The sequence below is a fragment of the Macrobrachium nipponense genome, chromosome 9 (genome assembly GCF_015104395.2).
Source record: "Macrobrachium nipponense isolate FS-2020 chromosome 9, ASM1510439v2, whole genome shotgun sequence".
Taxonomy (NCBI): domain Eukaryota; kingdom Metazoa; phylum Arthropoda; class Malacostraca; order Decapoda; family Palaemonidae; genus Macrobrachium; species Macrobrachium nipponense.
In genome coordinates, this window is record NC_061110.1 from 85,220,981 (window position 1) to 85,235,635 (window position 14,655).

A 14,655-nucleotide genomic window follows, 5' to 3' on the forward strand; every position below is an offset into this window, starting at 1 on the left:
GAATGAAATTTCTCAAGCAAGTTGCGCTTCTGTTTTCTTGGACTGAAAAACCAAATCTTATTGCCTAGGCCTGTGGCCTCTCACAGCCTCAGGCACCCTAGCTCATCCACTGTGTTCTCAGCTGTCAATGCATCCGATTGGCAATGACTCTCTCTCATTTTTGTTGCAGAGATTTCCTTTGTGCATGCTAAGTGTGCAAGAATTTCATAGAGTTCCTTATTTTCTCTGCTCTATGAAGTGTATTGCATTTTTTTTTGTGGCTGGGAAGTCTTATCAGTGTTTTCTCTTTGTCTGTCTTTTTCTGTTAACATATTGCATCCTATGCATGTCTTATGTGTGCAACATGGCTACAATGGAGGATAGTAAACCTGAATCATGTGCAGGGAAAGAGAAACCATGCAGCAAGTTTATGCCCCCCTTAGTGGTTGATTTGCATCTCATGCAGGGAAGAAGAGTGCACAAGAGATAATAGATGTGATGAGGGTTTAGATTGGCAGGTGTTACTGTGGGCCCTTTATGAAGACAAAAGAAGATGTGTATGTCTTCTAGAGAGACTACAATGAGCTCTTCATCAGTTGCTCCTCCCATCCCAGCTTTCCCTAGGCTTCCTCTTCCTGCTGCTACTCCTACGACTGCATTTCTTCCGCCCTTGTCAGGATCTGATGGGCCCACTCCTGGAGAAGCAGTGCAGCCTGAGTTGGCCAAACAAGCATCAATCAGGCCAGCTTCCTTAGATCAGAGAAAGCCTGCTTCTGATCTTAGTTTTGGGCAACTGAAACCTGCCCCCACCAGAAGATTGGTCCCACTTGACTTAAGCAATGAAAGGTGTGAAATGAGGATGCAGCAGTGTCGAAGACGAGATAGAGATTCAACTCCATGACTTCCTCCTGTCCCCGTTTGAAGGACCAGCAACTGGAGAGAGGGCGATCTGCAGCAGCGTTGGAGTTGGGGCACAGAGAGAGGTCACTCTGTAGCCTCTGTTGCCTCATCAGTTGTGTCCTTTGTGTCTTGCCAGTAGCGTTGGGAAAGCTCAGGAGTAGTCAGACAGTTGAGCAGAGTCAATGGGACAGGAGCATATTGAGGGACAGTGCAGACAGCAGAAGGAGACCCCGTTTCTTGAGGAGATTGGGGCAGGAATGCTGGAACACCCCTTCAGGTTACCCCCGCTTATATTACAGATGCTGCCTCTCCAGGTTGGTGTTCCAGCAACAGAGCCTCCCAACCCTGATCGGAGAGAAGGTACAGACCCTAGGCCCCCAGCAAATAAGTCCTCTCTCCGCTATGCTTCTTACTGCTAGGAACGTCAGAACTCCCCACCAAACTCCAACCACAGCAGATTCACACCCTCCCTTTTGCCAGTGCTACCGTAGTTCCACCCTGCAGATTTGCATACAAAATGTATGGAGGGGAGAAGAAGGATCCCATAGAAGCCCTCCTCCTCCAGTAGAGAAACGTCCTTGTCAACCACCCTGCAGGATTCAATATGTGAGGCAGAGAAGTGTGTTGTAGACCCCGAGGGCCAGGAAGAGCTTGTACACCTGGAGGCAGCCATCACTGACAACCCCTAATGGCTTTCCTACCTCTAAAAAATGGTAGAAATATGCTTGTTGAAGTAGTCGTACCATCTCCAAGTGTTGCCCTTCATCCAAGGCCTAGTTGCTAAGTTAGACAACATGGTGGCAGGGCTAGAGAACACCCCCTGGCCTCAGCCAGGTTGAGAAACTTCTTTCCCTTCTGATGCCTCATTAGACAAGTGCATAAACATGCCAGAAAATCTGTAGGCTGGTCCCTCCAGAATTAGCTTTATCCCTGTCCCTGTTAGCCAAGTAAGGGTCATACTAGAAGAATAAACCTTAGAGGTTGTTGAAGACAACTTTCCTGGCTTCTCTGGTCACCTCTTCTTGGTGGAGAAGGTAGTAGGATACTGCAGGCTAATAATTGGTCTCTTATCCATTCACATATCATAGTTCTGGGATGATACCCTAGTTCATGCAAGTAGAGGAGTAACCTTAAAATACTAAAACAATACATACTTCCCATCTGATAAGAGAATCTCTTATATAAAAGATGAAGTTTTGTACATGAACTTCCCTGCCAGATATATACTTAGCTTAGGTCTCTGACGTCACGACAGAAAATTCAAAACTCGCGGCACACGCTACCGGTAGGTCAGGTGATCTACCCTACCCGCCGCTGGGAGGCGGGTGTAAGAACCAGTCCCCCTTTCTTGTCAGATTATTTTCTGTCGCCGGCTGGACAACACCTGTTGTTCAGTCCTTACGATAGTTAAAATTCGTTCTCGTTGCCGACGATTTGGATTTGGTGAAGTACCCTTTGTTTGTTGGCTTGGCATACGCTTTTTGGACTGTGTTTTGGATTTTTCTTTTGGATTTCTCTTACATATCTATAATCATGGATGATTTTGAAGTTAAGAAACCTAGTTTATTTAGGGTTTGTTCAGAGAAGGAATGTAAAGTTAGGCTTCCTAAAGCTGCATTAGATCCTCACTCGGTATGTGAGTCGTGTAGAGGGAATGAATGCTCTTTTATTAACCCTTGCAAAGAGTGTGAGAATTTGGATGAGGATGGTTGGAAGGCTCTCTCTTCTTATGTGAGAAAGTTAGAGAAGGATAGGGTGCGCAAGGCTTCTTCAAAGAGTTCTAGTAGATCGAGGGTGAGTGAAGTTGACGCTGAGAATCCTGTAGTAGAAGTAGTTCCTTCTCCAGTTTCAGCCCCTGCGCCCAGCTTTGAACCCGAAGATTCGTTTTCGGAAGTTGCTTCTGGGAGAGCCTCGATCAGGAGTAAGGAGAGCCTCGCTCGCTCTCGACAAGGTAAGAGTGATGATAGTGCAAGTGATCAGTGCAGTGCCCCTAGTGCAGTGGAGGGTGCGTCTGACCGGCTCACTAACGCTTCCAGGCCTAGACCTCTTCCAGACTCCCAGACCCAGTGGAGGAGGAAAGTCGAAAGCCGCAGGAAGGTTAGGGAGAACCCCCACCGGTCAGGCGTCCCTCGGCAGTTCCTGTTGCTCGTTCCCAGGCTGCCTTGGATCGAACCAAGAAGGAGTTATTGCGCCAGTGCTTCTCGTCATCTTCGTCGCCTTCTCCTCAGCGTAGATGGAGCGCATCGGAGTCGTCTCGCCCTCTCAAGAGGCCCTGGAAGGATCCTTGCGCCCTTCCTTCCAGCCCCGAATCCTTCGCGGAAGAGCCAGAAGTGGAACGCAAGAGAACCAAGATTTCGTCCGGTTACGCTTCTCCTGTTCGCTCTCGGACTTCGTCCCCTGTAGAGGAGTTTAAGAGATCTCCTGCGCGTATCCTGGCGGGTCTGCAGGCGCAGATTGCGGCTTTAGCGGAGTCTATTGCCGGGACTTCTCATCGTCGGAAGGACGCCTCACTTCCGGTGAAGAAGTCTAAAAACGTTCCTTCGGCTAAATCTCCTTTGGCTAGAAGAGCTTTTGAGCCTGTTAGTAGGAGGTCAGAAGTGCAGGCTGGAGCTCGGGATCTTTCTCCGAGTAGGCTCTCCTCTCTTCCCAGCAAGAGTTGTGAGCATGTAAGGCGTAAGGAGCCAGACAGGCTCTCTCCTCAGGATTTCCGCTCCTCTTCAGTTAGGCGCCAAGAGCTTGACAGACGTCAAGAGCCTCGTTTTCGTCAGGAGCGAAGGAAGAGTTCTTCGCCTGGTGGCCACTCTCCTTTTGACGGACGCTCGGAGCCTAGTAGGCATCAAGAGCCTAGTAGGCGCCAAGAGCCTGGTAGGCGGCAACGGAAGTTTTCTCCTCCGTTAGATCACTCCCGATTGGATAGGCGCTCAGAGCCTTGTAAGCGCCGCGCTTCTGACAGGGATTCATCTGTGGATGTTTTCTCTCCCCGTGGCAGGCGTCAAGAGCCTGGCAGGCGTAGTGAGGATGGCAGGCGCCAAGAGCCTAGCAGGCGCAGAGAGCCTGATAGGCGCTCTCCCTTATCCAGACGCTCTTCTGTGGAGTTAGAATCTGTTTCCGGACAGTCGGGCCTCCACTTGTAGGCGCTCTCCTAGTAGGCGCTCCCCAAGTAGGCGCTCTCCTAGCAGGCGCTCACCAAGTAGGCTCTCTCCTGGGAGGCGCTCTCAAAGTAGGCGCTCTCCAACTAGGCGCTCTCCTAGTAGGCTCTCTCCTGGGAGGCGCTCTCTAAGTAGGCGCTCTCCTGGTAGGCGCTCTCCTGGTAGGCGCTCCCCGTGTAAGCGCTCTCCCGGTGGTTTTTCTTCCAGTAGGCGCTCGCCTAGTAGGCGCTCTCCGAACAGGCGCTCTCCAAGGATTAGCTCTCCTCCGGGCAGTAGAGCTTCTAGACGTCATTCTTCGGTAGAATTTGTTGCTGATTCGGAGGAAGATTTGCCCAAGGATGCTTCGGTTTCTTCGTATAAGAGACTTACAGACCTCCTCTTGCAAGATTTTGGGGAGTCTCTTTCGGCCGTTGCTCCTCCGTCTCCTCCTTCCTTATTTTCAACGACCAATACGGCTAAGAAGTCTTCAGTCGTTAAGATGAAGCCTACAGTGTCTATGAAGAAGGCTATGAAGAACTTTGACGACTGGTTGCTTTCAAAAGAAGAGAAGGGCAAGACAGTTTTTTCTTTTCCCCCGTCCAAGCTGACGGGTAAGATGGGGTTCTGGTACGAGTCAGGAAGCCCTTGGGTCTAACTCTTCCCTCTTCTGCAGACTCGGACTTCTCTTCGTTGGTCGATTCCGCACGTCGCTCGGCGCTGAATTCTGCGAAGACGACGTGGGGTATGAGCGAGTTGGATCACCTTCTGAAGGGAATGTTCCGAGTCTTAGAAGTTTTTAACTTTCTTGACTGGACCCTGGGAGTGTTGGCTAAGAGGACTCAAGAGCAAGACACTCTTTCGCCTGAAGACCTCCACGCAGTTCTGTCTTGCATGGACAAGGCAGTGAGAGATGGTTCCGGGGAAATTGCTTCACTTTTTGGTGGCAGGAGTGGTAAAGAAGAGGGCCGTTTTCTGCTCTTTTCTTACCAAGGCGGTTTCTCACGCACAGAGAGCTTCCTTGCTGTATTCACAGCTTTCCCCGCAACTCTTCCCCAAGAAGACTATTAACGATATCTCCAGCTCGTTATCAGCAAAAGCGACGCAGGATATGCTAGCTCGCTCGGCTAGAATTCCGAAACCTTCGTTTCAGCAGAAGACGAAGAAAGAGGCTCAAAGTAGGCAAGAACCCTTTCGAGGAGGACCTTCGTCTCGCTCTTCTTCCTCCAGAGGTTCGAGACCACCTAGAAGAGGAAGGACCTTCTCACGGTCTATTAGGGCCAAGAAATAGTTCGGGGGTCCATCCAGACAACTGTGGGTGCCAGACTTCTGAACTTTGCAGATGTCTGGGCACGAAAGGGGGCGGACAACTGGTCCCTCGCGATCATCAAGAGGGGATACCTCATTCCCTTTATTTCGAGACCACCCTTGACCACCACTCCAAGGGCACTGGTGGCCAAATACAAAGACCCACTAATGAATCAAGCCCTCGCTCTAGCGGTAGAGCTGATGTTTATGAGAAAGAGGCAATAGAGATGGTTCAGGACCCTCTTTCAGCGGGGTTCTACAACCGTCTGTTCCTAGTTCCCAAGAACTCAGGAGGATGGAGACCGGTTCTGGACGTAAGCGCCCTGAATGTCTTTGTGAAGAAGAGGAAGTTCGCTATGGAGACGACGTCATCAGTCTTAGCAGCTCTTCGTCCCGGGGACTGGATGGTGTCGCTGGACCTTCAGGACGCTTACTTCCATGTGCCGATCCATCCTTCTTCTCGCAAATATCTCAGATTCATGTGGGGAGGGAACGTTTTTCAGTTCAGGGCCCTATGCTTCGGCCTTTCCACGGCCCCCCAAGTATTCACAGGACTGATGAAGAACGTTGCCCAGTGGCTTCATCTCGAGGGAGTGAGGATTTCCCTCTACTTGGACGATTGGCTTATCAGGGCCAAATCCAAGGAGAAATGTCTGGAGGACTTACGAGTGACGTTGGATCTAGCAGCTTCTCTGGGTTTGCTAGTGAATTTCGAGAAGTCACAGCTAATCCCCAGTCAAGAGCGTATCTATCTGGGGATTCTGATGGCTTCTCAGGTTTTTCGGGCGTATCCGTCCCCCAGAGAGGATAACCCGAGGTTTGGAGAAGGTAGCAATCTTTCTAGAGAAAGATGTATGCACAGCGAGGGAGTGGATGAGTCTGTTGGGGACACTCTCCTCGCTGGAGCAATTCGTTTCTCTAGGAAGGTTGCACCTCAGACCCCTACAGTTTCTTCCTGACGAGGAACTGGGATCGGAAGTCTCAAGGTCTGGACTTTGCGTTCAAGATTTCGCAAGAGATAAAGGAGGATCTACGTTGGTGGCTAGACCCTCTATTGTTCAAGGAAGGCCTTTCCTTGCAGGTTCGGAACCCCAACCTAGTGTGTATGCAGACGCTTCGGACAAAGGTTGGGGAGCTACTCTCGGGTCGAGAGAAGTGTCAGGCACCTGGATGGGGGATCAGGTGTCCTGGCACATCAACAAGAAGGAGCTAACAGCGATTTGGTTAGCTCTCAAGACCTTCGAACCCTCGTAAAAGGGAAATATGTTCAGATCAACTCCGACAACACTACAGCCCTGGCTTACATTCGGAAACAGGGGGGGACTCACTCTTTCTCCCTGTACGAGACAGCGAGATCGCTCCTCTTGTGGTCAGAGGAAAGGAACATAAGGCTTCTCACCAGGTTCGTACAGGGAGAAAGAAATGTCAGAGCGGATCTGCTAAGCAGAAGGAATCAAGTCCTTCCCTCAGAGTGGACTCTGCACGCGGACGTATGCCAGGAGCTGTGGAGGACGTGGGGCAGGCCCCATCTCGATCTATTTGCGACCTCCAGGAATGCGCGGATAGATCTATACTGCTCCCCTATTGCAGACCCAAGAGCAGTGGCAATAGATGCATTCCTGATGGATTGGAGGAATCTGGATCTTTACGCGTTCCCGCCTTTCAAGATTATAGGGGAAACGTTAAGGAAATTCGCAGCGTCAGAGGGAACAAGGATGACGTTGATAGCTCCGTTCTGGCCCGCCCAGAGCTGGTTCACAGAGGTACTGGAATGGCTGGTGGATGTCCCAAGATCCTACCTCTAAGAGTCGATCTGCTCAAAACAGCCCCACTTCGACAGGTTTCACAAAAAACCTCCCCGCTCTCAGTCTGACTGGATTCAGACTATCAAGAGTCTCGTCAGAGCTAAGGGCTTTTCAGCAAAGTCTGCAAGGGCTATTGCCAATGCACGTAGACCTTCCACATCTAGAGTCTACCAGTCGAAGTGGGATGTTTTTCGACGCTGGTGCAGGACTCATAAAGTTTCCTCCTCCAGTACCTCTGTGACTCAGATTGCAGATTTCCTTATCTTCCTGAGGGAAAAATGCGGGTTGGTTGTCTCCACCATCAAGGGATACAGGAGCATGCTTTCCTCAGTTTTTCGTCATAGAGGATTAAACATATCTGAGGACAAGGACCTCCATGATTTAATCAGATCGTTTGAAACGGTTAAAAGAACCTCCTCCTTAGTGCCTAGCTGGAATCTTGATGTCGTGCTGCTCTTCCTGAGGTCCTCAAGGTTCGAACCTCCCCATGCTGCTTCGTTCAGAGACCTTTCGATGAAGACTCTTTTTCTCTGTGCGTTAGCGTCAGCGAAGAGGGTCAGCGAGCTGCAGGCTCTAGAAGGTGAGGTAGGTTTCCAAGGAGGCTCCGCGGTTTGCTCTTTTCTTCCGGCTTTCCTAGCCAAGAATGAAAACCCTTCTTTGCCGTGGCCCAGGAGCTTCGAAATCAAAAGCTTATCCTCCTTAGTTGGGACAGAAGAGGAGAGATCTCTTTGCCCGGTGAGAAGCCTGAAATATTATCTTCAGAGGAAGAGACTTGCCGCTAATGAGAGCAATCTCTGGTGCTCTGTAAGGGACCCCAGTAGGCCCTTATCTAAAAATGCACTCTCATTCTTTATCAGGAATATTATTAGAGAAGCACACACTTCTTGCAATCAGCAACAGTTTAACCTTCTGAAAGTCAAGGTGCACGAAGTACGGGCCATCGCGACGTCTTTGGCTTTCAAGAAGAATTTGTCATTACAAAACCTTATGAAGGCCACTTTTTGGAGGTGTGAATCAGTCTTCTCTAATCACTACCTAAGGGACGTATCGATTACGTATGATAAGTGTTTTGGGCTAGGCCTACGTATCGGCGGATTCAGTGCTGGGGCAGGGAGCTGAAACACATCCTTTTTAATCCTTTTTCCCTGTTAGTTTTAAGTTTGAGTTTTTTGGTTGTACGAAGGAGGTTGCAGGAGGCAGCTCCTTCTTTCGTATACTAATGTTAGTATTTGGTTAGGTGATCGGTTGTACTTGAGGCTCCTTGCAATTGGTAGTGATAGGCTCTGGCATGTAAGCGGGTTGATCCCCATTGACCAGATCCTGCTTGGATTCTGCCAAGTAAGTGGACTCAGTTCCCATTGGTAGACCCAAAGAGTTCTTCAGCCATAGGTCACGCCCTCGCTGAGACTCTTTAGGCAACGCAGACTAATAGACAGTAACTATCAAGTCTTCTGCCTAAATCAGGTAAGAACCAGAGGTTTATATTATGTATTCCTTTAACATGTGTTGTCCCCACTTTCTAAGTAAGTATGTGTCTCTTTCCCTCCACCAAGGGTGTCAATCAGCTAAGTATATATCTGGCAGGGAAGTTCATGTACAAAAATGATATTGTTAGTATACAATAAAGTTTTGTACATACTTACCTGGCAGATATATACGATTGATGGCCCGCCCAGCCTCCCCTCAGGAGACAGGTGGAAGAAAATAACCTGACAAGAAAGGGGGACTGGTTCTTACACCCGCCTCCCAGCGGCGGGTAAGGTAGATCACCTGACCTACCGGTAGCGTGTGCCGCGAGTTTTGAATTTTCTGTCGTGACGTCAGAGACCTAAGCTAAGTATATATCTGCCAGGTAAGTATGTACAAAACTTTATTGTATACTAACAATATCATGTTTGTGTACATCATTAAAACAAACTGCAAATTTGAATTTTCTTTTACCTGCATATGTAAACATTTGTCTGGTACCTAATGTCTTGCCTCTAACCAACCCCACATTTATCCCTAAAGGTTACATTTCTGTAGCTGCTAAGTTAGCAAGCATGTGGAGATACTTTTATATTTAAGAGGAAGATTTGTTTATTTAGGAAGATTGCAATTTGCTCTTGAAAAATTGTAGCTTGTGTTCTAAAGTGTTAAAATTTAATAGTATCTAATTCTTTGGCTTGTATACTATAAAAATTAACCCTGTTTTTAGTTACTTGCAGCAATATAGTATTGTGTATAATTTATGTATGCTTTTTATTGCACAGTTAGCTGGAAATATACATACACTATGGTTTAATCATTAGCTGTTGGTCATGAGCTTCAAGTAACCTTTTCACAATGTTATTTTGTATCTTAAAATGAGAGTTCAGCACCATACATTTATGGCTGAATATCTTTCAATTTAAAGTGCAGTAATCATTCTTGTCTTTAAAGAGATGTTAATCCTATTGTTGAGAATAAAAAAAAAATTGTAAAATGCAGGATAAAATTTGCAAACTAACACTATCCGCTATCGGAGTCAAGAGGATCTATCAAACTGTTCAACATGAGAGGTGCTTCAGTATTCAGTTAAATCATATTATCTTTGCTGTAAAGATACCTTATTTTAGTCTGTTGACAGCCAGTAATAAAAAATTCTAATACAGTAACAAGACAAATGCCTTCCAGGTGAAGACCGACTTAATATCATTATGTGGATGGATCACAGAGCCAAAGAAGAGGCAGATAGAATCAATTCCCAAGAACACAAGTCAGTAGTTTAAAGTGTACATAATTAATTTTCAGTACTTTGTGATAGATTTTAAGGTAGCTTATAGTTTTTCTTTAATACTCAAGGTTTTGTATGTTTGTGAAATGTTTAATTTTTAAAACTGAATTTTATTTATGTACATATACTGAAAATTTACCACATCACCAACTTTACTGTGGTTACAAAAAAGGATTTTCTTCATTTGAAACAAATGTGTATCGTGACTCATAACTACAAAAGGAAGACGACAAGATACTGTATTAAGATGCATAGTTCATTAGGACAACATAGTTTCTTTGTTGAAGATTTTGAGAAAAAAAAATGGGTTTTTATTGTAGTGTCTTACCGAACAATTATAGAGCCGTGATTTCCACGAGCGGCAGGATACTAAATTCAAATTTAGCGCGTCGGCGTCGCCAACACTGGTGGTGATGACGTCATCTCCCTCCACTCGCGGGAGAACCAGGTACAACTGCCCAGGTGAATGCAATTCTTTTCCTGCCGGCGTCCGGTGAACATCGGTGGTCGGTGCGGTTGGATGACTTTGCTTCGCTTTTTTTCTTGTGGAATTGATCTTCGGAATTGGTGAAGTACTCTTTTTTTGGCGTTGTTGTTATTTTGCTTTTTATTTAGGCGTTGCCATGTCGGATTCTAGTCCGTCGGGAGTTAGGTTTTGCATCTCAGGATGTAAAACTAGATTATCCAAGTTAGAATATGATTCTCACACTAAATGTGTTAAGTGTAGGGGACAGGTTTGTTCTGCAGATCGAACATGTAACGAGTGTAGTGATTGGACTGATTCTCAATGGAAGTTTTTTAGTTCATACTCGGAGAAATTAGCTAAAGACAGAATTAGAAAAGCAGCGCTTAGGGAAAGTAGACTTAGCTCTGCTTCGTCTTGCGATGCTTCTGTTCCTTCTGTTTCTCCTCAAATTGTTATGTCTCCTTTAACTACACCTCCTATTCCTCCTACTAATCCCACTTCTCCGGCTTCCCGTGTAGTTTCTTCCGACACCATTGCCAGTCTGGAATCGAGGTTAGATCAGAAATTTTCGTACTAGCGAATACGGTTTTGCAACTTGGTAATTCAGTTGAGACGTTTTTGGAGAAAGCGTTCAGGTAAGAGTGTAGTTGAGGGTGCGTCTGTCTGTCCTGACCAAGTCTCCTAGACAAAGGTCACTGTCCAGCTCCCCCGCACCGGGGCGGGAGAACATTACCGGAAGTCCAAGGGAGTCGACCGGGATTTGCCCACAGACAGGCGCCTCTCTTGTTGAGCCTGTTGCGCTTCAACAGGGCTCGGTTAAGCGTTGGAAAGGTGTTGCTGGTCAGACGCCTTTCGAATGATTCAAGCGATTCGTCTCCGGTCGCGCGGCGCTCTTGGCGAGATTCGCCCGTTTCGCGTCCCTTAAAGAGGCGTTCAGGCGCCGATTCTTCGCCTCCTCCAGTCAAGCGGTATAAGGAGCCTGAGAGTAGGGTTGCGCCGCGGCCGTTAGCGGCTCGTTCGTCGCCTCAATCTGTGCCTTTTTCGGCTCCATCTACTAGTAGAGATTGTGGTTTTAGCGCTGTAGCTAGCAGCTAAGGGTGTTTCTTTAGGCGCTTTTTCGTCTGTTACGCCTGATGCGCCTGTTTCGCCTCGAATTTCGGCGGCTCAGAGCGAGGCGCAAGTAGTTTTTCCGCCTCCTGCTGAACATTTAGGCTCTTCCAAGCCTACGTTAACTGTTTTTGATTCGTCTCTGGCGCCTTTGCGCAAGCAGTTAGAGATGTTAACCAACTGGATGAATGAGTCCAAGGGTGGTTCGAAACCTTCAGATCCGGTTGTAGTTCCGTCTACTTCTTCGGCGGTATCGGAGAATGAAGAAGAAGTAGAGGAGGAGGATTCTCATCACCTCTCGTGTTATTCACGTCTCCTTAGATTTCTTCTGGTATCTTATCCAGATTATTTTGAGAAAGCGGCTCCTTGCTCCCCAACTTCGACTTTTTTGATGAGGAGGAAAACTTCAGACCCTCTCCTCCCAAAACTTGTTCTATCTAAAGCGGTTAGACATTCGTTGAAAGAGACTGAAAAATGGATGTCTATGAAAAGAGACTTAGGGAAGGCTCTTTTTGCTTACCCTCCCTCTAAGTTGCTTCGTAAGAGGGTATAGGTTTTATGTAACTGGGAAGCTCCTTCTCTGGGAGTTTCTGCCTCCTCCCAGGGAGACTTCTCCAGTTTAATCGACTCCTCTAGAAGATCTGCTTTCGCCGCAGCGAAAGTTTTCTTTACAGCGCCTGAGTTGGACCACGTTGTAAGGAATCAATTTAAACTTTTGGAAGTCTTTAGCTTCCTTGATTGGACTATTGGCGCTTTAGCGGCCAAGATCGAAGATTGTCCTTCTCTTTCTCAGGAGTTAGCGGAGGATTGGATTGGTGTTCTGTCCTTGTGCGGACAAAATCCAATTAGGATGGAGGATGTGATGAGTTAGCTTCGCTCATCGCCTTTGGTACCCTTAAGAAAAGGCAACTTTGGTGCTCCTTTGCTTCTAAAAGGGTTACTTCCCAGCAGAAGTCTGCTCTATTGTTTGCTCCGTTTGTGAAAGATAACCTCTTTCCAGACGATGTAGTGTTGTCAAATTCGTCCTGCGCTAGATAAGAAATCTACTTCGGATTTACTGGCACAGTATACTAAGAGACCTAAAGCTCCTGTGGAGACTGTTCCTTCGGTTTTCTCCTCTGGCCCAAGTGCCTTTTCGAGGGAGAAAACCCAAGCGCTTCTTTCGGCCGAAGTCGAATTGGCGACCTCAGTCTAAGGCCTCGGCCAAGGTTAACAAACCTTCCAAATGAAAGCTCGGTTCTTCATGCACCAGTAAAAAAGGGAGCTAAGCTGGCTATGTTTTGGAGGAATGGGAAAACAGAGGGAGCAGAAGCCTGGGTAGTGCAAGTACTCAAGTTCGGCTATCGTATTCCTCTCGTTTCACCTCCCTCGCTCTCACCTGTGCCAATTCCATTCCAGGCATACTCTCCGGGCTCAGACAAATTTCTGGCGCTAGCCGCAGAAGTGGAAGCGCTTGTTCTCAAAGAAGCGATAGAACAGATAGAAGGGGATTTTCCTCCAGGCTTTTACAATCGCCTTTTCGTAGTTCCCAAGTCATCAGGGGCTGGAGGCCGGTTTGGATGTGAGCGCCCTGAAACTTGCATGTCCAGAAAACAAAATTTCATATGGAGACCACTCGGTCGGTTCTGGAGTCCATCAGACAGGGGGATTGGATGGTCTTCTCTGGACATGCAAGACGCTTATTTTCACATTCCGATACATCGCGAATCTCGGAAGTACCTGAGGTTCATGTTCGAAGGCAAGGTGTTTCAGTTTCGGGCGCTTTGCTTCGGACTAGCGACCGCTCCTCAAGTTTTCACCAGGGTTCTATCCCCGATAGGAAGCTGGCTGCACATATTAGGAGTAAGAATCTCCCTCTATTTGGACGATTGGCTTCTCCGGTCGGAATTTTCAAGAGAAAGTCGGTGCATGAAGACCTTGGGAACAAAAAACTCTGGATCTTGCCAGAAGTTAGGAATTCGGTCAACAAAAAAAAAACCAGAAGTCCCAGGGTTGGTTCCATCTCAGAGCATCCTTTATTTGGGGATGATTCTGAATGCTCAAGTTTTTCGAGCTTTTCTGTCCCGAAGAGGGTTCAAGGCTGTCTGGAGACAGTTCAGGAGTTCTTGGGCAAAAAGGTAAGTTCTGCCAATCAGTGGATGAGGCTCCTGGGCAAATTGACGTCAGTGGAGAAATTTGGTGACGTTGGGAAGACTGCACATGAGACCTCTGCAGTTTTTCCTGAGAGCCTCTTGGTGCAGGAAGACACAACCAGACTCGATTACCTTTCCTGTCACAGATCAAATAAAAGAGGACCTAAGGTGGTGGCTCTCTCGAGCAAGGTTGGAAGAAGGGTTAGATTTACGACCCATCCTCCCGAACCTACAGTTCTTTTCCGACGCATCGGACACAGGTTGGGGAGCCCCTACTGGGAAATCAACGGACTTCAGGAGCTTGGTCGGAGAAGGAGAAGAAGTTCCACATAAATGTTAAAAGGGAACTGTTAGCAATTTCTTGGGGCTCCAGACAGTTTCGGAGCTTAGTAGAAGGTGTCGAGTAGTGGCAGTGCATTCCGACAACTCCACAGCTCTCTCGTACGTGCGGAAACAGGGGGGACTCAGTCTTTCTCTCTGTACGAAGTTAGCCAAGGATCTCCTCCTGTGGTCAAACGAAGCGAAGGTTCAGCTAGTCCCGAGATTTGTTCCGGGAAAGATGAACGTTCTGGCGGACGAGTTTAAGTCGTCAACAGCAAGTGTTTACCTCTGGAGTGGACTTTGGACAACAAGATTTGTCAGAAACTTTGGCGCCTTTGGGGAGGACGACCGTACAATAGACCTGTTCGCGACATTCAAGAACAAACCGTCTTCCTCTCTTTTGTTCTCCAGTCCCAGATCCTCTAGCTTGGTCGGTTGGACGCAATGCTGTTGGATTGGTCGGGTCTGGAAGCTTATGCAATTTCCCTCAGTTCGGTCTAATAAGAGAGGTGCTGAACAAGTTCATGTCGCACAGCAATGGTAACACTAACCGTTAATCGCTCCCTTTTGGCCCAGGAAAGAGTGGTTCCCCGGACCTTCTCCAGTTTTTGTTTAGTAGACTTCCCCAGACTTCTCCTCCAGAGAAGTGGCTTCTCAAACAACCGCACTTCAAGAGGTTCCACCAAAACTTGTCCGCTCTAGCTCTGACAGGGTTCAGACTGTCCGGAATCTTGTCAGAGCGAAAGGATTTTTCAAG

General features: G+C 47.6%; 1 protein-coding gene across 1 annotated transcript in view; it reads left to right on the forward strand.

The window, feature by feature from the left end:
- LOC135218134 (FGGY carbohydrate kinase domain-containing protein-like) overlaps positions 1-14,655 on the forward strand; it is a 114,203-nt gene that overhangs the window by 7,419 nt on the left and 92,129 nt on the right. Inside the window, 1 exon segment of the mRNA XM_064254281.1 lies at positions 9,773-9,854. Coding sequence (XP_064110351.1) covers positions 9,773-9,854 — 82 coding nt within the window.